Source organism: Denticeps clupeoides, chromosome 3 (genome assembly GCF_900700375.1).
Source record: "Denticeps clupeoides chromosome 3, fDenClu1.1, whole genome shotgun sequence".
NCBI lineage: Eukaryota > Metazoa > Chordata > Actinopteri > Clupeiformes > Denticipitidae > Denticeps > Denticeps clupeoides.
The window spans coordinates 34,467,876-34,493,775 of record NC_041709.1 but is presented as its reverse complement, the minus strand read 5'-3'; the positions used below and the strand labels follow the sequence as shown (position 1 = coordinate 34,493,775).

Genomic DNA, 25,900 nt, shown 5'->3' with positions numbered 1-25,900 from the left:
CGTCTGATAAATGCTGTAAATGTGCACCCTGAGGTAAGATGGCAAATCCCAGGAATGTGGTAAAGCACTTATGTGAGGCACACTGTTCCACTGTACAGTACAGCCGGTATTGCAAGCAACCTGTTAAGTACGGCTCTCATACACTGAATGTGTGTTTCTATTGATGGAGAGTGGATTAAAACATTATTGAGACACCCACGGTCCCAGCATGGCCCTCACGGTGAACTGCTGAAAGACAGAAGGTGTGTTGCACAGCCCAAATAATCAAACTTTCATTATGGCCAGAAGGGGTGATGAAAGCTGTCTGGTTCCCACTCGTCACCCTCTCTGATGCAAACGATGCAGTTTTGCAGCCCCCTGTCCTTTTTGGAGACAAAAAAAACTTGTTTTAGGCCGTATTGTCCCATTTTTCAGGGCATCAAAGATGAATTCACTACATCCAGGTACAAAGACTTGGGCTTTGGTGATGCAGACAGAACTGGACTGGGTTTAGGGTGGAGGCAGACATGATAGCAGTGGGCACCCCATTCAACTAAGACCAGGAGAAATGGAGGTCATGTTGAACCTGCCAGGAATGTTCCAGCAGAAGAGGTGAGGCACATGATCAGGAAATGGCTGGTTTCAGAATGAGTGTCCAAACAGAGGTGGATGGGGGTGGTTTGAACCGTCAACAGATGTGATGGCTATGGGTGCAGTCGTGGGTGAGAGATTTACAGATGGGCCCAAGTTGCCTAGTCATTGATGTGTTGACGATGGCTGAGAGACCACAGGTCTGGGTTGTGCAAGCATGTGACTGTCAATACGTATGGTGAGTTGAACTAAAACGTCATACAAAGCTGTCAGTTCACAGCTTTATGGGGTGCCAAACCTTCATAAAAAAGCACATACAAAACATGTGCCACCAGAGTAGTGGAGGACAGACGTAGATGATGTAAATGTGAAGATACCTCCGCCACACTATTGGGATGAAAAAAGGCAACCCGTGGGAGGTTGTGCCCTACAAGCACATCACTCAGCCACCAGGTCATGTACAGACTGCCACAGTCAATGTGCCTCCTGTGATAACTGGTTGATGATCGACTGATGAGAAACTACGTCGCACAGCACTGTGAACTCTGCTGGATTTGCATGACTTCGCTCAGTCATTCAGTCACAAGGTTTACATTTACAGCATTTATCAGACACCCTTATCCACAGCGACTTACAATCAGTAGTTACAGGGACAGTCCCCCCCTGGAGCAACTTAGGGTTAAGTGTCCTGCTCAGGGACACAATGGTAGTAAGTGGGGTTTGAACCTTGGTCTTCTGGTTCATAGGCGAGTTACCCACTAGGCTACTAACACACCTGGTGAAAGACTATGCAGCCAAAGAATACGAATGTCAGGAAACAAATTGGTACGAAGTGTTGGTACAAATTAGTACTGCGGGGCGAGACCATTTAGGACGTTAAAGGTCAAAAGTATGATTTTGTAGTCAATGCTAAATTTGATGGGTAACCAGTGCAGTGATTGTAAGACTGGGGTGATGTGGTCAAATTTCCTAGTTCTAGTTAGAACTCTGGCTGCAGCATTCTGTACTAGCTGGAGTTTACTCATGCACCTACTAGAGCATCCAGACAATAATGTGTTGTGTACTCCATTGTCCCTGGACTGGTCTCCTTCAAGTACTCTGCGTTGTGGACATATAGTAGAAACAGGACATGGAACTTGGTTGCAACTGACGTTTCACTATGGGTGGTAGTAGCCTAGTGGGTAAGACACTCGCCTGTGAACCAGAAGACCCGGGTTCAAATCCCACTTACTGCCATTGTGTCCCTGAGCAAGACACTTAACCTTAAGTTGCTCCAGAGAGACTGTCCCTGTAACTACTGATTGTAAGTCGCTCTGGTTAAGGGCGTCTGATAAATGCTGTAAATGTAAAGGTAAACAGATAAAACATGGGTGGTGGATGCAGAGCGCCTCACACCGGGATCCCCTCCGGTAAAGCAAGAAAAGCTCTCACCAGAATCATACGATACATTTATTCCCCATACAGTAAAAATATACAAATCGTCCAATTAAACATTCAAAAATATATACATAGATTAACAAATCACTACACATATAATTATTCTATAAATTACATAAGAATAATATAAACACATACAGTACGGAAAAATATAACTCTCATTAACATCCTACAAACTAAACTTCTCCGTACCTGAAACAAATAAAACATGGGTGGTGGGTGCAGAGCGTGTCACGCTGGGCTCGGTGAACGAGGTGCAGCACAAGTTCCCAATCTCAGTCTAACTCGATTAGAAATTCTCCCCATCTCATCTGCTTCTAAATGGGCAACATCCTGCATGGTGAAAATTAAATTTTCCACATTTTTTTCCAGCTTGGTAGGAGGAACTTGTGCCCAGAGCACACGTGCCCACTCAGGTACACACATCATCAGCCTAATAGTGCTCACACGCTCGTACACACACATTTCTGGTTTTGTAAACCTCCAGGAGAACCTCGGACATTAGTAGAGCAGAACCTGGGAGTATCTAACCATCCATCTGAGGGGTCTGAGCTGCATAAAAATCCACCTTCTCCCTCAACACACATTGGAGAAAAATTCCCCATCATCTACACCAGCTCCCTCAGAACTTGTCATCGGTTCCATAACAATAATTGAGATGCAAACACCAATTCTGTGGGACTCTAGTTGTGAACGGTGCTGTAGATGACATGAGACTCAGCTTCTGCCTGAATAGGAGATCTGCAGCGAGAAGAAGAAAGCGTTACAGAAGGTCCAGTGCAGCTCGCCGTGGGATTGAGAAGAAATGATATGATGATGCATACTTAGTATGAGTAGCTGGTCGAAAATAGACAGTGGTGTACTGAACATCATCCTCAGCAGCAGCTCTGGTTTCCTTGATGGAGGCGTACTGAACATCATCCTGATTGGATGCAGCACTGTGGCCGCAGTCTTTCCTCAAGACGTCTCTCTGTAGATGTGTTGAATAAACAGAACACACACACACACACACACACACACACACACACACACACACAATGTCCTACAGTGAAGTCAGGGCTGAAGAAAAGCAGGTGATGAATGTAAGAAGAATGTACGGGAGACAACAGTCCCCCCCAGATTTGTACCTCAGTATCGTCCTTCTTCTCCTTTCTGTACCTACATTAAAAATAAAGATGTGAGCACAGATCAGCACGTCTGTCATGTACTTCCATGAGTTGAACATACAGAACAGGTTCTCACCATAAGAAACACACGGTGATGAGACATGATAGACCCACAGCTGCTGCCACTGTTATTACTGCATATAGAATCCACGTAGGAGACGCTGGTTTATGCGCTAAATAGGAGAAAATCATATGTAACAAGATCCATAGAGCTGGAAATATTATATTCATATTTACAGGATGTGTCATATTTCAGTATCACAGTTCAACTCCAGTCAGTGTGAGGACTGAAGGAGACCCTCCTGGCCTACAGCAGCAGGACTCATGCCATCCCTCCTCATTATCATGATCTCGTCTTAGAACATGTACAGTCATATACTGATCACTTCACTCAGTGGACTAGACCAGACTACAATAAGATCTTTTACATTTAAATTATCTTATGGTCCAGGACCAGACTTGAAAAATTGTGCAGTAATAACAGGAGCTAAAAAGAAAAGAAAAAACAACAGCGGCTTGGTGACGAGGACTCAAAAAATCCCATCTGAACTGGTACCTTTAAATGCGAGAAGAACAGCAGTAGACTTCTGGACTCCGACTTCATTCCTCGCCTGGCAGGAATACAGTCCAACCTGAGCAGAGGTGAAGTTAGTGATGGTGAAGTTCTGTCCTGCTGCTACTGGAGATGTTACGTTCTCCTTAAACCAGGCGTAGTTCTGCACTGGAGGGTTGGCATCACTGCTGCAGCTCAGAGTCACTGAACCTCCTTCAGGTATCTCAGCAGGTGGAGCACCCAGTACTGTGGTGTTCTTGGGAGAATCTGAAAAATTAAACTTATTCATTTTAATGTTCGCTCCACATATGAATCACATACAGTGATGTTTTTTGAAGATGGAAGTCCTACAGACATCTAACATCGAGCTCCACTTCAGCAGAAGACAGGTCCTCATGGCCTTTAACAGCACAGGAGTATCTGCCCCCATCCTCCCTGCTGACTGGGTGGAGCTGCAGTTCATTGTTCTTGGTGTGTTCCTTCTCTAAAGGTTCTCCGTTCTTCTTCCATGAGTATGTAGGGCGTCTACTCAGATAGCAGGAGGTTTTACACTCAAGTCTTACATCATTTCCTTCTGTTGCTGCACCAACAAGTTCCACCTTCAGATCTAAGAATTTAATCAGAATAAAAAATACAGTTATTGTCTGTCATGTGCTGATAAGTCTGTGTGTTGAGCAGCACTGGGTGGTAATGAAGCTGCATCAGAATGTTTCTTATGTTGGTATTCAAGAAAAAAGCATTAATGCAAAAGATGAACTGATGCAATTTGTTCACTGTACCTGTTACTGACAACATGATTCCTGGTCGACCGGCCCATTTTTCTTTATTTTCATTTATTATAATTCTGCAGTTGTACTCATGCGCATCACTTTTATTCAGCCTTGTTATGTTGAGGGAGCACCAACTTGTTTTATTTCCACAGTCTGCATGAACTCGGTCTTTGTAGTTTGGATGCTTAGAGAGATCAATATAGTCTGTCTGTCCATCCCATCTAACCCGTCCATGTTCAGTCCAAAACGCTTCCTTCACTGTAAGTCCAGGGGGGTAAGTGTAGTTGCAGGACATCACAGCTGATGTTCCCTCTAAAGCACAGATAGATGTAGGTCTGTACTCTACACCCCACGTCTGACCAACACCACCTGAAACTAACATTTACAATAAGAGAGAAGGACACTATAAAGAAACAATGTTTTCTGGAGCTGGTTCTTTTTTTAAAGTAGAATAAATAAATATGAAGAGAATAAAAGTACCTTGGATGATGAGTGTAATAAGTGCAGCAGTAAAGATCACAGATAGAGAAGCAGCCGATTTTATCTTCATTGCCGCCGTGAATAATAATTAAAATGAGAAATTCCTCAGCTGTCTGACTTCTTAGCTGCTTTAAAACCATCTAGAATAAATGCGGAAGACGCTGGTTTATTCTGACGGCCCTGTGGTTTTACTTCATTTAAATTCAAGTAACTCCCATATCTGGCAAGTTGATGGTTCTGCAACTTCTCATTTTTATTCACATAATTCAGAGGAAATTAAACCCCTTCAAACCTGTTTGAGCTGGAAAGTGGAGGGTCTCCCCAGTAGAATGTTGCTGGAGAGAAAGTTGTTGGTCGGAGCTCCAGCATGTGGAGTGAAGTGAGAGTGAAGTGATTGTCATTCTGAAACACTGCAGCACAGCACACGGTGAAACAACAAAACGTGTCCTCACCCTTGGTGAGCAGTGGGCACTATGACAGGCGCTTGGGGAGCAGTGTCTGGGGACAGGACCTTCATCAAGGGGACCTCAGTGGCACTTTGTCAGTTTGGTATTTGAGCCCGAAACCTTCTGATTATGAGTCTGCTGGACCACCACTGTCACCAAGGTATGCAGGACGTACATATGACGTACACATCTACACACACACACTGATGTGCTCATAACATGTGCAGGTAGGATGGGGACAAGGCATAAGACTGATCAATGTCGCCCTCTAGAGGCTGCTGTTCCTTTTTACAGGGGATGTAATTCCCCTAAAACACATGCATCACACCACCTACAGGGAGATCCAGTCATCATACAGGGAGATCCAGTGATCAGGGTGGGCAGATGGATCATGTCATGCCAGTGCAGACGTGTCCACAGTAGATCAATTCTGCATGTAAACAGAAGTGAGTGTTTCATTGGGAGACGACAGAAACAAAAACTCACTAAACACACAAAGATGCCCTTATCCAGAGCGACTTAAAATCAGTAGTTACAGGTACAGTCCCCCCTGGAGACACTCAGGGTTAAGTGTCTTGCTCAGGGACACAATGGTAGTAAGTGGGATTTGAACCTGGGTCTTCTGGTTCATAGGCGAGTGTGTTACCCACTAGGCGACTACCACCGTTTCTTACCTCCATTCTTCATTATTTTGTGCTTCATCCCTCTGAATATTAAAACAGAAAACAGCAAGAGGGCAGTAGCGAGTCCTCCAGCAACTTCACCTTTATTACCTGGAAATAAAAACTACAATTTTATCTTTCTGTGAGGGTGGTGGTGACATCCAGGTTGTGGCTGAGAAGAGGCGTGCTGTGTGGCGCCATGACCCACGATTCCCATGTGGTCGACACCACAAATCCACAACACCGGTGCTGAATTTGGATGGATGAGACTCTCTGTTAGTGATGAGTCCTGCCAGTTGGAGGGGTCATCTGGGTGGGGTCACGGGGCACGTTGTAACCAACTCTAACAAAAGACTTTTGCTTATTTGCTTATTGTACAACAATTTCATGTGGTCCATTTTATCGGTTGTCCTCTATTAAGTTGATGTCGTCTTTGTTCTGTTCTTCTTGCTAGAATTTGGGTCCATTGTGGATCTGGCACCACCCTCAGATTTTTTTTTTTAGGTGGAAAATGCTGATATAAAATGCATTGCCAGGCCCTGAAAGTCATCTTAGCGTGATCTGTTTAAACTACAATCTGGATTTAAACGACAAAAAGATTTATTTCACAACACAAAAGTGGTACGAGGGCCAAAAAGAACAGAAAAGGAATAAACTAAATGGTGTGCGGCCCTTGCCAGAAACAGAAGACCTCAAAGAGACCAGGTTCTGTGGTTCTTTCCCACTTTTATGGAGCCCTGGTCAGTCCGGCCATATTGGTCTCACCTGTGATGGATCAGGGCTCCATTGTCAGCGCCCAACCAGGACACAGTCCTACAGATACAGACAGAAATAAATACCACCAGATTTCTATTCAGTATCAGGGGATGTTGTGGATGAAGCTGGAGATGCTGTCGTTCAGGAAAAAGGTACAAAACAGGAAATTATACTCAGCAGAAGGTCTGGTTCATTCTGAAGGTCCTGTGGTTCACGTCATTTAAACACGCATCTGACTGTCTTCACACCGTCTCACCTCATGCTTCTCATTTCTCACGCTGAATATCTATTTTATCTGTCTGATCTAAGATCAGTGCATGAAGTGTCTGCAGATGACTGTAGAGGTACGTGATCTGCTCAAAGCTTGAGATTACGAGAGGATCTAAGGTGGCCCTAAGATCCTCGAGGGCCAAACTGTCTTGAGCCATTAGAGCAGCAAAGAAAATCCACAGCCACTTCCAGGACAGAAAAGACACAGGACGCATGTGGCAGGACATCCAGGTCATCACAAACTCGGCACACAGAACAACGTGACTGTGAGGAGATCCAACCCTCCTCCCAGTGAGCAGGTGCTGTGTCTAACCACGGTGGACGTGAGGAAAACTCTGCTGGATCAGACAACATCCCTGGAAGATGCTCAGAGAATGTGCAGACCAGCTGGCAGATGTTCTCACAGACATCTTCAACATCTCACTGAGCACCGCTGTTGTTCCAGCGTGTCTCAATGCCACCACCATCGTGCCCGTGCCGAAGAAGTCTTCAGTGTCGTGTCTCAATGCCTCCCGATGCCATCGCCACCACCCTGCACCTGACCCTCACCCACCTGGACAATAAGGACACAGACACAGACAGTTCATAGCATTCAACACCATCGTTCCTCAGCGCCTGGTCGAGAAGCTGAGCCTGCTGGTCCTGAACACCTCCCTCTGTAGCTGGATCTTGGACTTCCTGGCTGAGAGTCCTCAGTCTGTCTGGATCGGGAACAGCATCTCCAGCACCACCACACCTAGTTTGTAAGGAAGTGGACTCATAATCGGAGGGTTGCCGGTTTGAATCCCGTTAAATTCCGAACTGCCAAGGTGCCACTGAACAAAGCACCATTCCCACACACTGCTCCCCGAGTGCCTGTCATGGCTGCCCTTCTTCTTGCGAGTCCCCCCATGGCCACGGTAAAATAAACTTGGATAATCAATTTAGTTGACTTCCTTTATTGCAGCTCCCCAGATGGGAAAATTCCCACCACAATCGGCATCACAAACAGGATCCGCGTGAACCCGCCAGGACCTGACCGGAGGGGCTGATCACCCTGGATCACCAAGATCCATCTCCAAAACCTCGTCTTTTTTTTTGTCCACCTCAAACATTTAATTAAAACTTTAGAATCTGCTTTATAAAGCAAAATTGCTTTATTCTGTAGTCAACTGAATTGATCCAAGTAAAGGGGTGTCACTTTCCTAATTGTGTTGTTTAGTAGAGTACTCTGACGTGTGACAAGAAACGGGTCACAGTCCTGTGAGTGAGATCACGGTTAAATGTGAGCCTCTTATAACAAGATCAGACGTAAAAGCGAATCGTGAGTCGTTTAGGACGAGAACGGTGTAGCCGCCAAACATTGCACAGATAAAGGTTGTAATATCCTAGGTGAAACACAGGGTGGCGCATGCAGGTATTCAGGTATAAAGGTAGGTGTTTGACCCGGAAGGGCAAAGGTTTTTTTGACCGCTTGTACGAACGCTACGCCAGGGCTTATGGGACTGTCTGCTGTGCCGCCAACTGCTGAACTAACCGGTGATATCTTCTATGTGCTTTCTGGAATAAATGGACATTTTTGGTAATTAGGCATCGAGATTCGTTTAATTGCGTAGCATATAACGGAACCAAAAGAGTAAAGCAATGTTACATCAAGCGCGTCAGCCAGGCCACGTCCCGTGTCAGGCACCTCAGCAGTTCGGTAAAAGACCAAACTCCTTTAATACACGGTATCTGTGAGTCGTTAAAGACAAAATAAGTTGTATTGAGTTGACTAGGCAAGACCAAAAACTGTGACTTCCCCGGGCAAGACCGGGTAAAGCTGTGTGTGACCCCATGGAAACCTCCCATCGTCAGAACAGCTACTGGCTCCAGTCCAGAACTGCGTTCAACTGCCCACGGAACCAGCAGAACATTTCCTGGTTCGACTACAAGCTGCCTTTGATGACTGCAGTGACCTTGCTCGCCCCAACGATTACCCTGGACACAATCTGACATTTATTGATGGCCTTCTTCCCCCCTCAGTGAAGCAATGAAGACTTCCCGCATTATGTGGGCAGATGCTACAGTAGTGCAGCCTTGTTAAAAAATATATATATATTGTACTGCCATTGATTTATTTTATTGTGTTGCTCCAGCCACAGCATTTTGATGACCAATATGATGCTGTATTATTTGTTTTTTCATGATTTAAATGACTGCATTGAGATTACAACATAGTTCTGGTTATGACTTGCGCTGTGCCCTTTTTGTTTCATTGAACCCAGACCAAGAGCATTTTTTTTTTATTTTACCTGACTGTCTTTTTTTTTAAGTAAAGATGCTACACGGGTATTTGATGCAATTTGGATGTTACTTTATCAGCAACTGTTAATTTCACGTTTTTTTTCTTTTTTACAAAAAAAAAAAAAAAAGTCACAGCAGTGTGGCAATATTCACAAATACTCTGAAAATTCCTGTATAAAAATTACTTTCACTACTGGGACCTGTTCAACTTTTGCAAGATATTGTAAGGTCTTCTCTATGTTACAGTTAAGAAATTCGCCTCTCTTCACCTAGCGACCCTTCTCCCCACAGAACACGAAGGGGAATTGTACATCTGAACTTTCTTTTTCATCCTCTTCTAGTCCTGACCTATTGACAATTACCTGAATTTTGTTCTCTTTGTGGATGGATCAGCTTTCCACCTTCCTGATGGTTCTTCTTGCATTGGATATGCATTCTGTGATGCCCACTCCATCTTGGAATGTTTTTTTTGCCTCCCCGCTTCCCTTCCAAACAACCTGTTCCCATCTACCCTGAGTCACGTTATGCTTTTGAAGTTTATGACTGTGGAAACACGGAGGGTCTCTTAAATCTGATTTGGCTTCCAAGCCAGATTTCTGTGTGTAAATGTATGACTCTTACTAACTATCCCATCTATACAGGAAATGCAGCTGTGAAGACTGATTTCAGGCCAGCTCTGCTTCTTCCACTCAACTCACTTCAGCAGCCTAAATTGTCCCATGGATTGGATCATGTGTCAAAAGGAGGGAGGATTTCTGCTATTGCAGCTCATTGGCTCACAAAAGATTTCACAAAATACTGTGAGAATTGCACACTAAAAAACAAACTGGCTAAATGTAGCGCAGATATGGGTCTAAATTGGGTTCAAGTTCTACCTCTTGTCCTGATGTGCATAAGAATGAGAAAAAGCAGCAGAATTGGCTTGAGTCCATATGAAATATTGTTTGTAACGCCACCTTTCTCCCCCAAGAAGGACTTCTCCATTTGTACACTGCCCCGTGTGAAAATGACATGTTAACCTATTATGTGTCTCATCAAACGTCTGTCAGATTTTTATTCCCAGTTGTTGCTGCCCTTCCACAAGTACCCGAGATCCAACTCCATCACTTCCAGCCAGGAGATCCTTCCAGATCCTGCTGACTGCTCACACAGCAGTCAAGATCGCAGACAGAGCCACGTGGATCCCTGCGTCCCACAGTAAGAGGGTTCCAGCGGCACCTGAAAGCCCTCCAACCCCAGCAAGATAAGTAAGGAAACCTGTGTCATTACTGCAACACGTAGCGTGCCAAGCTACCAACCCAGCTCATCATGGATCAGCCTCGCCCCTGGCACCCAACCTCGCCCCTGAGAGGCTCCTCATCAGCATCATCATTATACTCCCCATTCTTCTGTGGCATGAACACTTCAACCAGCCAACTCCCAGCCCAACCCCCACCTCCGTCCCCACCAACTCTACCCTGTTTTTAATTGTTTTCATTATTGTGCATTCTTTTCCTGCTTGCCATATAATCATTTTTTATTATTATCATTATTATTCTTTGATTTTTGTAATTATGTACTCCTCACCTTACATTTAGGTCATATACACTTTTGTGCCTAAAGTGGTGATCATCAAAGTGATCAAAAGGAGGGAGTTTAGAAGGAAGAAATGGGGACATTCCACATGTTTCACCTTTGGTCATGGAACATTCAGAAAACAACTGTATCTCACTGTCATGGGTGGGCTGGACATGGCATGAAGGAGGACGCATTTGCATTTCACAGGACAGGGGTTTAATACAAACTTCACGAGACAAAGGAACATGAACACGCACAATGACCCGATGGCGAACAGACACGAACAGGATAGTTTTATACAATTATATAAATAGACACCAGGTGAACACGATCAGGGAACATTACACAGGACGAACATGAAACTCCGGTCCGGACTCCGGATCATGACAGTAATCCCCCCTCAAAGGCACTACCACTGGGAGTGCCCCACAAAACGCTCCATGAAAGGGGGGAGAAGTCCATAAGGACGAGTGGCGGCTGTCATGCACCGGCGGCGTCAGGCCCGGGCCAAAGCACGGCTTGTCCGTGGGGGACCGGCATCCTGCCCGCCGTCCACAGGTACCCGTCACTCCGGTCAGTCTCCGGCACGCCCCGCTGGGAAGTTGGCCGCCTCCCTCGTCTCGGTTAACGCCGGGAGCACCTGAACTGCGCGACCGGTCTCGGATTCGTCGGTACCCCCCGCCTCCGGAATCGCCAGGGGGAACATGGACAGCGTGACAGATCCTCTCGACCCCACGGTAGCTTTCGTAGGCCATCGAGGTCCGGTCGTACGGATTCGTCGGTACCCCCCGCCTCCGGAATCGCCAGGGGGAACATGGACAGCGTGACAGATCCTCTCGACCCCACGGTAGCTTTCGTAGGCCGCCGAGAGTCTGTCACGCTTGGGGAACTGATTAAAAACCTGACATGGATCATGGCGGGGAACTGGCGATTACCGGAGGTGCGTCGCTGGAATCCGGACGAGACGGCGGCGTCGGTGGACGTCCATACATGGAATCTTGAACATGGATCTGTGGAGCAGACGTCCTCCCGACCATCGACGGCTCCCTTGAGCTCAGCGGGGTGTAGATCAGCTGCGTCCACATGGTCGGGTCATTGTGCGTGTTCATGTTCCCTTGTCTCGTGAAGTTTGTATTAAACCCCTGTCCTGTGAAATCGTGCGAATGTGTCCTCCTTCATGCCATGTCCAGCCCACCCGTGACACTCACTTTAAACCTTGGTGATGTATAAGGCTAAGATATTTTCCAAACAAGTGTGTTATGCTGGACACGAGACAGATTCTGGTGTCCTTGTCCAGGCACCTATGACGAAGCTAGCGTGATACCCTTTCTTACCCACAGTGGTATAAATATGCTTGTGAACTTACTAACAGTTGTAGTTCTTCTTGTGAGTCCTCTCCAAGGTAAATAAACTTGGATAATCAATTCAACTGTCTTCCTTTATTGCAGCTCCCCAGACGGGAAAATTCCCACCACAATGGTCTCCACAGTAGAATGTTGCTGGAGAGAAAGAACGTGGAGGTCAGGATGACCAGGAATTCTATGTTCAGTTGGTGATCATGTAAGATTGACTGTACTGATAAGAGCACATGTCATCAGCAGTATTTAATAGAAGATTTATGTTTGTTACAGCTTCCCACCATGGAGATGATTGATAGAACGTAGACTGACCGCTGAAATTCAAGAGTGAAGTTACTTTTTAAACAAGTTTCTTAAAGGTGGTGGTAGTCTCAGCTAGTCGAATGGAGCAGGACAAGTTGTACCACTAGCCAGGGACAACAAAGGAGAACCCGTGAAGAGGGTATTTTTAGTCTCATCAGCTCATAGTATCTGATGCCAGGAAGCTCCAGTCTGCACCACGTGTTACACCAGAGTGTAGATGAAGCTGAAGTGTTAAGGGGTGATGGGGGGAGTTGAGTTGGTTCCAGTCTGCTTCCTCAGCAATAGATGTTGAAGATTTTTTGTCAGACAGCATTGGGTCACATGACCAAACCCGTTTTAATCTGGTGACGCCCATCAGCTCGATCAAGAGAGAGCCATGCATCATGATGCATTAAGGTGGACATGCTGAACTCTATATAAGAATCTTGTTTCCTGGTAACCATGGCGACCTGTCTAAAAACAGAAACTTTTTCAGGAAGTGGGGGAGGAAAGAGTGGTGGAAAAAGATTTGCATTTCTCATTATGTTAGAACCCACAAGACACTATACATTTGACCATAACTTGACCACGTTGGTATAAAATTGTATGTCCTGGCAGGTTGGAACAGTCTTTTTTTTTATTTTTTACTGTGAGAATGTGACCCTGCAGGTATAGTCCTGACTATAAATTCATAACTTTTTAATGTTTTTTTGTGTTCAGAAAGATTTATCTACAAATTCTTCTGAATTGAAACTATTTCTCCGAGCGTCACCCTGTTCAATGTACTGCCCGGCAGCTGCCTTGACGACTGTGTTTCCTCGTTATCTGCTTCCTCTGTTACTTCCTGTTTCTATTTAGGTGTTAATTATATGTGACATTAAAACTGTAAAGTGAAAATATATTCCTGGTCAACGTCTACATTATCGATGAGAAGGACTTTAAAGGTTCGGGTGTTAAGACTTGTCACACCAGAGGCAATTGGAGAAATCACATACAGGTTATTAATAATTAATATGCCTCATAGAGGCTGTTTAATAGTGAAAAAACAATAGGTATGTGAAGGTGGTGGTGGTATCATGGAAGTCAACACACCACCGGGCCCACCGGGGGCACACAGCCGCCCACGAGAGGCTGTCCCTAAAGTGGAAGAGCTAAATCTCAGTCCATGATCTGAAACAATATCCTGCGAGATCCCATGTAAACGGGCCAAGTGTTGTAACCATGAGGTTTTTATCATTTACATTAAAGGCATTTGGCAGACGCCCTGTTCCAGAGCGACTTACAACGTGCTTCCATGTTACCATCGATGAAGAGTTCAATTCTGGTTCACTAGGACCACCAACTATGAATACAATCTTTTTATTCACTCTGTTGTAGTTTCTATACATAAGACAGACAAGAAGAAGGTTACAAGTTCATCTAAATCTTCTCTAAAGAGGAAGGTCTTGAGCTGCCGTTTGAAAATACTCAGTGACTGAGCTGTTCTGACCTCGAGGGGAAGTTCATTCCACAATCGAGGGGTCAAGACAAAAAATAGACTAGATGAATGTCTTCCTTGTATCTTCAGAGATGGAGGGACCAGGCGAGCAGTTATTGGTTGTAGCCGCTGAGGGAAGAGCAGCAAGGACAACCAGGTGGACCACCTTGGAAAACTAGTCTATGATGGAAAGTGTAGTGTTTTTCACCCTGTGTCCAGGAGACTGGTGGGTCCAGGGACATTGCAGAACTGGTAGGGGGTGATGAGGTGTTTTTATTGACCTGGAACAGATGGCACATGCCTTCAAATAGTTCTCCGGTGTCCGGAGTGACAGAGGGTCACCATGAAGGAGAGGGGCTGACCAGAGAGAACTGAAGTGTGCCCCCCAGTGCAGGACAACTTGACAACAGGATGCCAGCATGTGTAAACAACCCAGAGGAACGTTGGTGGGTTGAGGGTCAGATACCTGGGTGGCACGGATCTTATTGTCCAGGGTCCAGCACGGGGACAGAGAATATGTGTGGATGACAGAATGGACAACAGAACAGAGCTGGTGGTGTCTATGGGGTACTGACAGGAAACAGCATCTTCCTCGATATTCTTGCTACCTGCGCAATATGAGATGGCGTGCTCAATGAATAAAGCCCACCAGGCTTGTCTGGGGATGAGCTTGGTGTATTTACAGGAGGTTGTGCACACAACGAAACGTGTCCTCTTTATTTAAACCATCACCCTTAGTGAGCAGTGGACAGCCAGGACAGGTACTTGGGGAGCAGTGTGTGGGGACGGTGCTTTGCTCATAGGGGTGAGGGGTGCACCCTGGGGTAAGATGGTAAATCCCAGGAATGTGGTAAAGAACTTATGTAAGGCACACTGTTCCAACATACACTACAGCCGGTTTTGCAAGTACGGCTTTCATACACTGAATGTGTGTTTCTATGGATGGAGAGTAGATTAAAATATTATTGAGACACCTACTGTCCCATCATGCACCTCACGGTGTCATTTATAAACAGCTGACAGACGGCAGGTGTGTTGCACAGCCCAAATAATCAAACTTTCATTATGATGAAAGCTGTCTGTTTCCCACTCGTCACCCTGTCTGACGCAAACGATGCAGTGTTGCAGCCCCCTGTCCTTCTTGGAGACCAAAAAAAACTTGTTGCAGGCCGTATTGTCCCATTTTTCAGGTCATCAAAGATGAATTCACTACATGCAGGTACAAAGACTTGGGCTTTGATGATGCAGACAGAAGTGGACTGTTCACTCAGGTATTGCGGGGCGAGACCATTAAGTTCTTTATAGGTCAAAAGTAGGACTTTGTAGTCAAACCTAAATTTGATGGGTAACCAGTGCAGTGATTGTAAGACTGGGGTGATGTGGTCAAATTTCCTGGTTCTGGTTAGAACTCTGGCTGCAGCATTCTGTACTAGCTGGAGATACTCATGCACCTACTACAGCATCCAGACAGTAATGTGTTGTATAACCCATTGTCCCTGGACTGGTCTCTTTCAAGTACTCTGCGTTGTGGACGTATAGTAGAAACAGGACACGGAACTTGGTTGCAACTGACGTTTTACTGAAACAAATAAAACATGGGTGGTGGGTGCAGAGCGCCTCACACTGGGATCCCCTCCGGTAAAGCAAGAAAAGCTCTCACCAGAATCATACGATAAATTTATTCCCCATACAGTAAAATATACCAATTAAACATTAAAAAAAAAAAAAAAATATATATATATATAGTTGAACAAATCACTACATATATAATTAGTCTACAAAATATTACATAAGAACAATATGAACACATACAGTACGGAAAAATATAACTCTCATTAACATCCTACAAACTAAACTTCTCCGTACCTGAAACAAATAAAACATGGGTGGTGGGTGCAGAGCGCGTCACGCCGGGCTCGGTGAACGAGGTGCAGCACAAGTTCCCAATCTCAGTCTAACTCGATTAGAAATTCTCCCCATCTCATCTTCTTCTAAATGGGACATCCTGTACGGTGAAAATTAATTTTGGTCCTAAACCGAATTCATTCACTTTCCCCAAACCCAGCGTGGCAGGAGGAACTTCTCCTCCGGTAAAGCAAGTAAAGCTCTAACTGGAGCATTTACATTACATTTACATTTACAGCATTTATCAGACGCCCTTATCCAGAACGACTTACAATCAGTAGTGACAGGGACAGTCTCCCTGGAGCAATTTAGGGTTAAGTGTCTTGCTCAGGGACACAATGGTAGTAAGTGGGATTCGAACCCGGGTCTTCTGGTTCATAGGCAAGTGTGTTACCCACTAGGCTACCCACTCAGGTACCCACATCATCAGCCCAATAATGCTCACACACTCGTACACACACACAAAACCAAAAGGCATATTATAAAAAAAAATATATTATATATAATATCTATAATCATATTATAGCACAAAATAAAATGCACCTAACAGGAAAAATCACAAAATACCAGAGGTTTTGGTGAAATGCAGCTACTCTGCATGTAACTACTACTCTGCCCCGGACCATAACGTGGTCTGATGTAGGTGGACCCGTGATTCTGAGATGATGGTAGTTCATTGTACAGGGGGTTTTGTTGGTGGAATTTGTAAACCTCCAGGAGAACCTCAGACACGAGTAGAGCAGAACCTGGGAGTATCTAACCATCCCTCTGAGGAGTCTGTGCTGCATAAAAATCCACCCTCTCCCTCAACACACATTGGAGAAAAATTCTCCATCATCTACACCAGCTCCCTCAGAACTTGTCGTCGGTTCCATAACAATAATTGAGGTGAAAATGCCAAACCAGACGCCAAATCGTATTTATATCCTAATAAATTAAAAACATATCTGACATTATGTGAGATTTAGTTAATATCTAAAGCAAATATTTATTTAAAACGTTCCTTGACACAATCAAGGGGGCAGTGGTGGCCTAGCGGTTAAGGAAGCGGCCCTGTAATCAGAAGGTTGCAGGTTCGAATCCCGATCTGCCAATGAGGTGCCACTGAGCAAAGCATCGTCCCCACACACTGCTCCCCGGGCGCCTGTCATGGCTGCCCACTGCTCACCAAGGGTGATAGTTAAATACAGAGGAAAAATTCACTGTGTGCATCGAGTGCTGTGCTGCTGTGTATCACAATGACCATCACTTCACTTTCACATCACATCACTTCACATCAATTCTGTGGGACTCTAGTTGTGAACGGTGCTGTAGATGACATGAGACTCAGCTTCTGCCTGAACAGGAGATCTGCAGCGACAAGAAGAAGAAAGCGTTACAGAAGGTCCAGTGCAGCTCGCTGTGGGATAGAGAAGAAATGATATGATGATGCATACTTAGTATGAGCAGCTGGTCCAAAATGTACAGTGGTGTACTGAACATCATCCTCAGCAGCAGCTCTGGTTTCCTTGATGGAGGCGTACTGAACATCATCCTGATTGGATGCAGCACTGTGGCTGCAGTCTTTCCTCAAGACGTCTCTCTGTAGATGTGTTGAATAAACAGAACACACACAAACACACACACACGTACTGATACACACTCACCCGCCCGCTTTTCTGGTTGAGTGAGAGATGGTACGCATGGCTGCTGCTGTTTTTACTATTTACTTTACATGTTGTGTAGAGTCTATGTGTTTATGCTGTTGAGGTGTTTGGAGTAAAATCTGGGGGTTGTCTTTTCATTCTCCTCATAGCGCAAATGGAATAACACACATCGCAAAAACATGACAAAGGACATTGTGCACCGACACATAATATAGTGCAGGTCAAGACAAACTAGACAAAGCAGGAGGACAAGTAGCAGCAATACGGCAATATATCCGTGTACGGATGTATTTAGTATATAGTATATATGGTATATGGTAAAATATGGTAATAATGGTGTTATTATCACAGTTCTGAATGTGAGATGAATGTGCGGGAGACAACAGTCCCCCCCAGATTTGTACCTCAGTATCGTCCTTCTTCTCCTTTCTGTACCTACATAAAAAATAAAGATGTGAGCACAGATCAGCACGTCTGTCATGTACTTCCATGAGTTGAACATACAGAACAGGTTCTCACCATAAGAAACACACGGTGATGAGACATGATAGACCCACAGCTGCTGCCACTGTTATTACTGCATATAGAATCCACGTAGGAGACGCTGGTTTATGCGCTAAATAGGAGAAAATCATATATAACAAGATCCATAGAGCTGGAAATATTATTTTCATTTTTACAGGATGTGTCATATTTCAGTATCACAGTTCAACTCCAGTCAGTGTGAGGACTGAAGGAGACCCTCCTGGCCTACAGCAGCAGGACTCATGCCATCCCTCCTCATTATCATGATCTCGTCTTAGAACATGTACAGTCATATACTGATCACTTCACTCAGTGGACTAGACCAGACTACAATAAGATCTTTTACATTTAAATTATCTTATGGTCCAGGACCAGACTTGAAAAATTGTGCAGTAATAACAGGAGCTAAAAAGAAAAGAAAAAACAACAGCGGCTTGGTGACGAGGACTCAAAAAATCCCATCTGTACTGGTACCTTTAAATGCGAGAAGAACAGCAGTAGAGTTCTGGACTCCGTCTTCATTCCTCGCCTGGCAGGAATACAGTCCAACCTGAGCAGAGGTGAAGTTAGTGATGGTGTAGTTCTGTCCTGCTGCTACTGGAGAAGCTATGTTCTCCTTAAACCAAGTGTAGTTTTGGACTGGAGGGTTGGCATCACTGCTGCAGCTCAGAGTCACTGAACCTCCTTCAGGTATCTCAGCAGGTGGAGCACCCAGTACTCTGGTGTTCTTGGGAGAATCTGAAAAATCAAACTTGTTCATTTTAATGTTCGCTCCACATATGAAACACATACAGTGATGTTTTTGAAGATGGAAGTCCTACAGACATCTAACATCGAGCTCCACTTCAGCAGAAGACAGGTCCTCATGGCCTTTAACAGCACAGGAGTATCTGCCCCCATCCTCCCTGCTGACTGGGTGGAGCAGCAGTTCATTGTTCTTGGTGGGTTCCTTCTCTAAAGGTTCTCCGTTCTTCTTCCATGAGTATGTAGGGCTGCTACTCAGATTGCAGGAGGTTTTACACACAAGTCTTACATCATTTCCTTCTGTTGCTGCACCAACAAGTTCCACCTGCAGATCTAAGAATTAAATCAGAATAAAAAATACAGTTATTGTCTGTCATGTGCTGATAAGTCTGTGTGTTGAGCAGCACTGGGTGGTAATGAAGCTGCATCACAATGTTTCTTATGTTGGTATTCAAGAAAAAAGTATTAATGCAAAAGATGAACTGATGCAATTTGTTCACTGTACCTGTTACTGACAACATGATTCCTGGTCGTCCGGCCCATTTTTCTACGTCTTTATCGGTTATAATTCTGCAGTTGTACTCATGCGCATCACTTTTATTCAGCCTTGTTATGTTGAAGGAGCACCGACTTTTTTTATCTCCACAGTCTGCATGAACTCGGCCTTTGTAGTTTGGATGCTGAGAGAGATCAGTATATTCTCTCCGTTCATCCCATGGAGCCTGTACATGTTCAGTCCAAAACGCTTCCTTCACTCTAAGTCCAGGGGGGTAAGTGTAGTTGCAGGACATCACAGCTGATGTTCCCTCTAAAGCACAGATAGATGTAGGTCTGTACTGTACACGCCACTTCTGACCAACACCACCTGAAACTAACATTTACAATAAGAGAGAAGGACACTATAAAGAAACAATGTTTTCTGGAGCTGGTTCTTTTTTTAAAGTAGAATAAATAAATATGAAGAGAATAAAAGTACCTTGGATGATGAGTGTAATAAGTGCAGCAGTAAAGATCACAGATGGAGAAGCAGCCGATTTTATCTTCATTGCCGCCGTGAATAATAATTAAAATGAGAAATTCCTCAGCTGTCTGACTTCTTAGCTGCTTTAAAACCATCTAGAATAAATGAGGAAGACGCTGGTTTATTCTGACGGCCCTGTGGTTTTACTTCATTTAAATTCAAGTAACTCCCATATCTGGCAAGTTGATGGTTCTGCAACTTCTCATTTTTATTCACATAATTCAGAGGAAATTAAACCCCTTCAAACCTGTTTGAGCTGGAAAGTGGAGGGTCTCCCCGGTAGAATGTTGCTGGAGAGAAAGTTGTTGGTTGGAGCTCCAGCATGTGGAGTGAAGTGAGAGTGAAGTGATTGTCATTGTGAAACACTGCAGCACAGCACACGGTGACACAATGAAACATGTCCTCTGTATTTAACCATCACCCTTGGTGAGCACCATGACAGGCGCCCGGGGAGCAGTGTGTGGGGACGGGACCTTCATCAAGGGGACCTCAGTGGCACTTTGTCAGTTTGGTATTTGAGCCCACAACCTTCTGATTAGGAGTCTGCTGGACCACCACTGTCACCAAGGTGTGCAGGACGTACATATGACGTACACATCTACACACACACACTGATGTGCTCATAACATGTGCAGGTAGGATGGGGACAAGGCATAAGACTGATCAATGTCGCCCTCTAGAGGCTGCTGTTCCTTTTTACAGGGGATGTAATTCCCCTAAAACACATGCATCACACCACCTACAGGGAGATCCAGTCATCATACAGGGAGATCCAGTGATCAGGGTGGGCAGATGGATCATGTCATGCCAGTGCAGACGTGTCCACAGTAGATCAATTCTGCATGTAAACAGAAGTGAGTGTTTCAGTGGGAGACGACAGAAACAAAAAGTCACTAAACACACAAAGACATCAGCTGCATGTCATCTAATTATTATTCAAATCTCATGCAAGACACCGTCTCAAGATACAAGACGCCAGATGTCTTCACATTATTATTTAAGCAGCTCATTAATTACATTCACACACGATCCACACAGACACACAGAGGGACACAACAACACCCACTTCTTTATTGTCTCTTCAGTTCACTTCATACAAACTGGACTCTAAACCAGGGAGACAGAAATTAGACTTTGTGTGTGTGTGTGTGTGTGTTTTTATTTCTTACCTCCATTCTTTAATATGGATAAAGAATGTAGGGTGGTAGTAGCCTAGTGGGTAATACACTCACCTGAACCAGAAGACCCAGGTCAAACCCCACTTTCTACCATTGTGTCCCTGACCAAGACACTTAACCCTGAGTGTCTCCAGGGGGGGACTGTCCCTGTAACTACTGATTGTAAGTTGCTCTGGATAAGGGCGTCTGGTAAATGCTGTAAATGTAAATTATTTTGTGTGGCGCCATGACCCACGATTCCCACAAATCCACCACACAGGTGCTGAACTTGGCTGGTTGAGACTCTCTGTTAGTGATGAGTCCTGGCAGTTGGAGGGGTCATCTGGGCGGGGTTTCGGAGCACATTGTGACTTTGTGCTTATTTGCTTATTGTACAAGTCATCTTAGCGTGATCTGTTTAAACTACAAAAGATTTATTTCACAACACAAAAGTGGTACGAGGGCCAAAAAGAACAAAAAAGGAATAAACTAAAAGGTTTGCGGCACTTGCCAGAAACAGAAGACCTCAAAGAGACCAGGTTCTGTGGTTCTTTCCCTCTTTTATAAGCCCTGGTCAGTCCGGCCATATTGGTCTCACCTGTGATGGATCAGGGCTCCATTGTCAGCGCCCAGCCAGGACACAGTCCTACAGATACAGACATAAATAAATACCACCAGATTTCTATTCAGTATCAGGGGATGTTGTGGAGGAAGCTGGAGATGCTGTCGTTGAGAAAAATGGTACACAACAGGAAATTATACTAAGAAGAAGTTTATTGCATTTACATTTACATTTAGGGCATTTGGTAGACACCCTTATCCAGAGCGACTTACAAAGTGCTTCCATGTTTCCATGGATGAAGTGATCAATTCTGGTTCACTAGGACCCCCAACTATGAATACAATCTTTTTATTCACTCTGTTGTAGTTTCTATACAGAAGTCAGACAATAAGAAGGTTACAAGTTCATCTAAATATTCTCTAAAGAGGAAGGTCTTGAGCTGCCGTGTGAAAGTGCTCAGTGACTGAGCTGTTCTGACCTCAAGAGGAAGTTCATTCCACCACCGAGGGGCCAAGATGGAGAAGAGTCTAGATGAGCGTCTTCCTTTTACCTTCAGAGATGGAGGGACCAGGCGAGCAGTACTGGAGGCTCGGAGTATACGAGGTGCAGTGCGAGGTGTAATAAGGGCTGTGAGGTAGGATGGTGCTACTCCATGGTTGACTTTGTAGGCCAACATCAGTATTTTGAACCTGATGCGTGCAGCTACTGGGAGCCAGTGGAGGGAACGTAGTAGAGGGGTGGTGAGGGAGAATTTGGGAAGGTTGAAGATCAGTCGTGCTGCTGCATTTTGTATGAGTTGTAGAGGTCGGATGGTACATAGAGGTAGACCAGCTAGAAGGGAGTTACAGTAGTCCAGTCGTGAGATTACTAAGGACTGAACCAGTAGTTGGGTGGCCTGGGTTGACAGATAAGGGCGGACTCGTCTGATATTGTAGAGACGGAATCTACATGAGTGGGAAAGACTGCTGATGTGAGTTGAGAAGGAGAGTTGGTTGTCTATTGTTACGCCAAGGTTGCGGGCTGTTGTAGAAGGAGAGAGCTGTGAGTTGTCCAGGTAAATAGCAAGATCTTGATGTGGTGAAGAACCTTCTGGAATGAATATTAGTTCAGTTTTGGTGGGATTGAGTTGGAGGTGATGGGCTGCCATCCAAGATGAGATGTCAGTTAGATATGCAGAGATTTTGGAAGCAGCATGTAGATCTGAGGGAGGAAAAGAGAAGGTGAGTTGTGTGTCGTCAACATAGCAGTGGTAGGATAATCCATGTGAGGAATTACCTCACCAAGTGATCTCGTGTAGAGGGAGAAAAGGAGAGGACCTAGCACCGAGCCTTGAGGGACACCAGTGGAGAGTCTACGTGAGGTAGAGGTGGATCCTTTCCAAGTCACTTGGTATGATCGCTCTTTAAGGTAGGAAGCAAACCATGGCCATGCTGAGCCCCGAATTCCAAGCCTCTTCAGGATAGACAAGAGAGTCTTGTGGTAAACTGTGTCAAATGCTGCAGAGAGGTCATCGAGAATTAGTACAGATGACAGTTTTGCCAATCTGGAACTGTTCTAGAGGTCTCAGTAGAATGAAATGTTCTGACGCCAGACTGGTTAGGATCCAGTGTGCAGTACGCAGTAAGACAACAGCCAGCCAGTTGATGGAACCGTCCTGAACCACTTCACTTTTCTATCTTGCTCTGGCTCTTTTTGTCATGCATTATCAACACATTCTCTCCTGCAGTTGTACTCATGCGCATCACTTTTATTCAGCCTTGTTATGTTGAGGAATCACCAGCTTTTTTTTATCTCTACATTCTGCATGAACTCTGCCTGTGTAGTTTGGATGCTGAGAGAGATCAGTACAGTCAACCTGTCCATCCCATGCAACCTGTCCAGTTTCAGTCCAAAACTCATCTATCACTCTATGTCCAGGGGGGTAAGTGTAGCTGCAGGACATCACAGCTGATGTTCCCTCTTAAGCACAGATAGATCTAGTGCTGTACTGTACATCCCACATCTGAACAACACCACCTGAAACATAAGATGAATGAGAAGGACACTATTAAGAATAATGATTTTTGGAGCTGGATAGAAGCTCTACACATAATGCAGAATATTTTTATCACTTCTTTGACACATAAAAGCAACTTGGATGATGAGTGTAATAAGTGCAGAAGTAAAGACCACAGATGGAGAAGCAGCTGATTTCATCTTCATTGCTGCCGTGAATAATAATTCACGTTAGCTGTCTGAGTTCTTACCTGCTTTAAAACCATCTAGAATAAATGAGGAAGATGCTGAAGGTCTGGTTCATTCTGAAGGTCATGTGGTTCACGTCATTTAAACACGGCTGCCAACTCTCATGCAGTGAGTGTGAAACACGCATCTGACTGTCTTCACACCGTCTCACCTCATGCTTCTCATTCCTCACACTGAATATCTATTTTATCTGTCTGATCTAAGCTCAGTGCATGAAGTGTGAGCAAAGCACCGTCCCCACACACTGCTCTCCGGGCGCCTGTCATGGCTGCCCACTGCTCACCAAGGGTGATAATTAAATACAGAGGACACATTTCACTGTGTGCACTGAGAGCTGTGCTGTGATGTGTCGTGACAACTAATCACTTTCACCCCAAAATCTGTTTAAATGCAAGTAACTCCCATACATGGCAAGTTGATGGTTCAACTCCTCCTTTTATTGCTTTTATTTGCATAATTCAATAATTAAGAGTAATTCAATCTAACCCCTTTGAACCTGTTGGAGTTAGTAAGTGGATGGTCCCCTCAGTAGAATGTTGCTGGAGAGAAAGCACGTGGAGGTCAGGATGACCAGGAATTCTATGTTCAGTTGGTGATCATCTAAGATTGACTGTACTGATAATAGCACATGTCATCAGCAGTATTTAATAGAAGATTTATGTTTGTTACAGCTTCCCACCATGGAGATGATTGATTGAAATTCAAGAGTGAAGTTACTTTTTGAACAAGTGGGTTTTCAACTGCTTCTTAAAGGTGGTAGTTGTCTCTGCTAGTCGAATGGAGCAGGACAAGTTGTCCCACCAGCCAGGTACAACACAGGAGAACAGAGTCGTTTGGGATCAGAGACCCTGTGAAGAAAGAATTTTTAGTCTCATCAGCTCATCAGCTCATAGTATCTGATGCCAGGAAGCTCCAGTCTGCACCACGTGTTACACCAGAGTGTAGATGAAGCTGAAGTGTTAAGGGGTGATGGGGGGAGTTGACTTGGTTCCAGTCTGCTTCCTTAGCAATAGATGTTGAAAATTTTTTGTCAGACAGCATTGGGTCACCTGACCAAACCCGTTTTAATCTGGTGACGCCCATCATCTCGATCAAGAGAAAGCCAGGCATCATGATGCATTAAGGTGGACATGCTGAACTGTATATAAGAATCTTGTTTCCTGGTAACCATGGTGACCTGTCTAAAAACAGAAACGTTGCCAGGAAGTGGGGGAGGAAAGAGTGGTGGACAAAGATTTGCATTTCTCATTATGTTAGAATCCACAAGACACAATACATTTGACCATAACTTGACCATGTTGGTATAAAATTGTATGTCCTGGCAGGTTGGAACAGTCTTTTTTATTTTTTACTGTGAGAATGTGACGTGTGCAGAATGAGGGCAACAAGGTGACCCGGCAGGTATAGTCCTGCCTATAAATTCATAACTGAGTTATTAATCTGTTCAGATTTTTTATATTTCCTTGTGTTCAGAAAGATTTATCTACAAATTCTTCTGAATGGAAACTATTTCTCCGAGCATCACCCTGTTCAATTTACTGTCCGGCAGCTGCCTTGACGACTGTGTTTCCTTGTTATCTGCTTCCTCTGTTACTTCCTGTTTCTACTTAGGTGTTAATTATCTGTGACATTAAAACTGTAAATGAAAATATATTCCTGGTCAACGTCTGTATTATCGATGAGAAGGACTTTAAAGGTTTGGGTGTTTAGACTTGTCACACCGGAGGCAATAAGAGAAATCACATACAGTTTTATAATAATTAATATGCCTCATAGAGGCCATTTAATAGTGAAAAACAATAGGTATGTGAAGGTGGTGGTGGTATCATGGAAGTCAACACACCACCGGGCCCACCGGGGGTACACAGCTGCCCACCGAGAGGTTGTCCCTAAAGTGGAAGAGTTGAATTGCAGTCCATGATCTGAAACAATATCCTGCGAGATCCCATGTAAACGGGCCAAGTGTTGTAGCCACGAGGTTATTGGTGGCAACCAGGTGGACCACCTTGGAAAACCGCTCTATGATTTGTCCCTCCTGCTCTCGGGT

General features: G+C 44.7%; 1 protein-coding gene and 1 long non-coding RNA gene across 2 annotated transcripts; both read right to left on the bottom strand.

The window, feature by feature from the left end:
* Nucleotides 1-2,196: 2,196 nt before the first annotated feature.
* LOC114785865 (B-cell receptor CD22-like) lies at nt 2,197-4,558 on the bottom strand. The gene is made up of 6 exons (XM_028972507.1): nt 4,506-4,558; nt 3,730-4,333; nt 3,250-3,346; nt 3,135-3,165; nt 2,832-2,977; nt 2,197-2,748 (listed from the first exon to the last, which is right to left on the bottom strand). The coding sequence occupies exons 2-6, from the start codon at nt 4,013-4,015 to the stop codon at nt 2,691-2,693; spliced, it is 618 nt and encodes a 205-aa protein (XP_028828340.1). The 5' UTR covers nt 4,016-4,333; nt 4,506-4,558; the 3' UTR covers nt 2,197-2,690.
* A 13,140-nt stretch (nt 4,559-17,698) lies between these two features.
* Nucleotides 17,699-18,642, bottom strand: LOC114785939 (uncharacterized). Its single transcript, XR_003749141.1, has 3 exons — nt 18,600-18,642; nt 18,120-18,216; nt 17,699-18,035 (listed from the first exon to the last, which is right to left on the bottom strand). It is a non-coding gene; the product is annotated as an uncharacterized LOC114785939 (long non-coding RNA).
* Between the last annotated feature and the right edge of the window lie 7,258 nt (nt 18,643-25,900).

What these genes read in the sequence shown, in the direction of transcription:
- LOC114785865 (XM_028972507.1), bottom strand. Translation starts at nt 4,015, where the DNA reads ATGAATAAGTTTAATTTTTCAGATTCTCCCAAGAACACCACAGTACTG. An exon ending in TGTTCTTCTCGCATTTAAAG is followed by an intron (nt 3,347 to 3,729) that starts GTACCAGTTCAG and finishes TCTCCTATTTAG; the next exon opens with CGCATAAACCAGCGTCTCCT. An exon ending in ATCACCGTGTGTTTCTTATG is followed by an intron (nt 3,166 to 3,249) that starts GTGAGAACCTGT and finishes TTTTTAATGTAG; the next exon opens with GTACAGAAAGGAGAAGAAGG.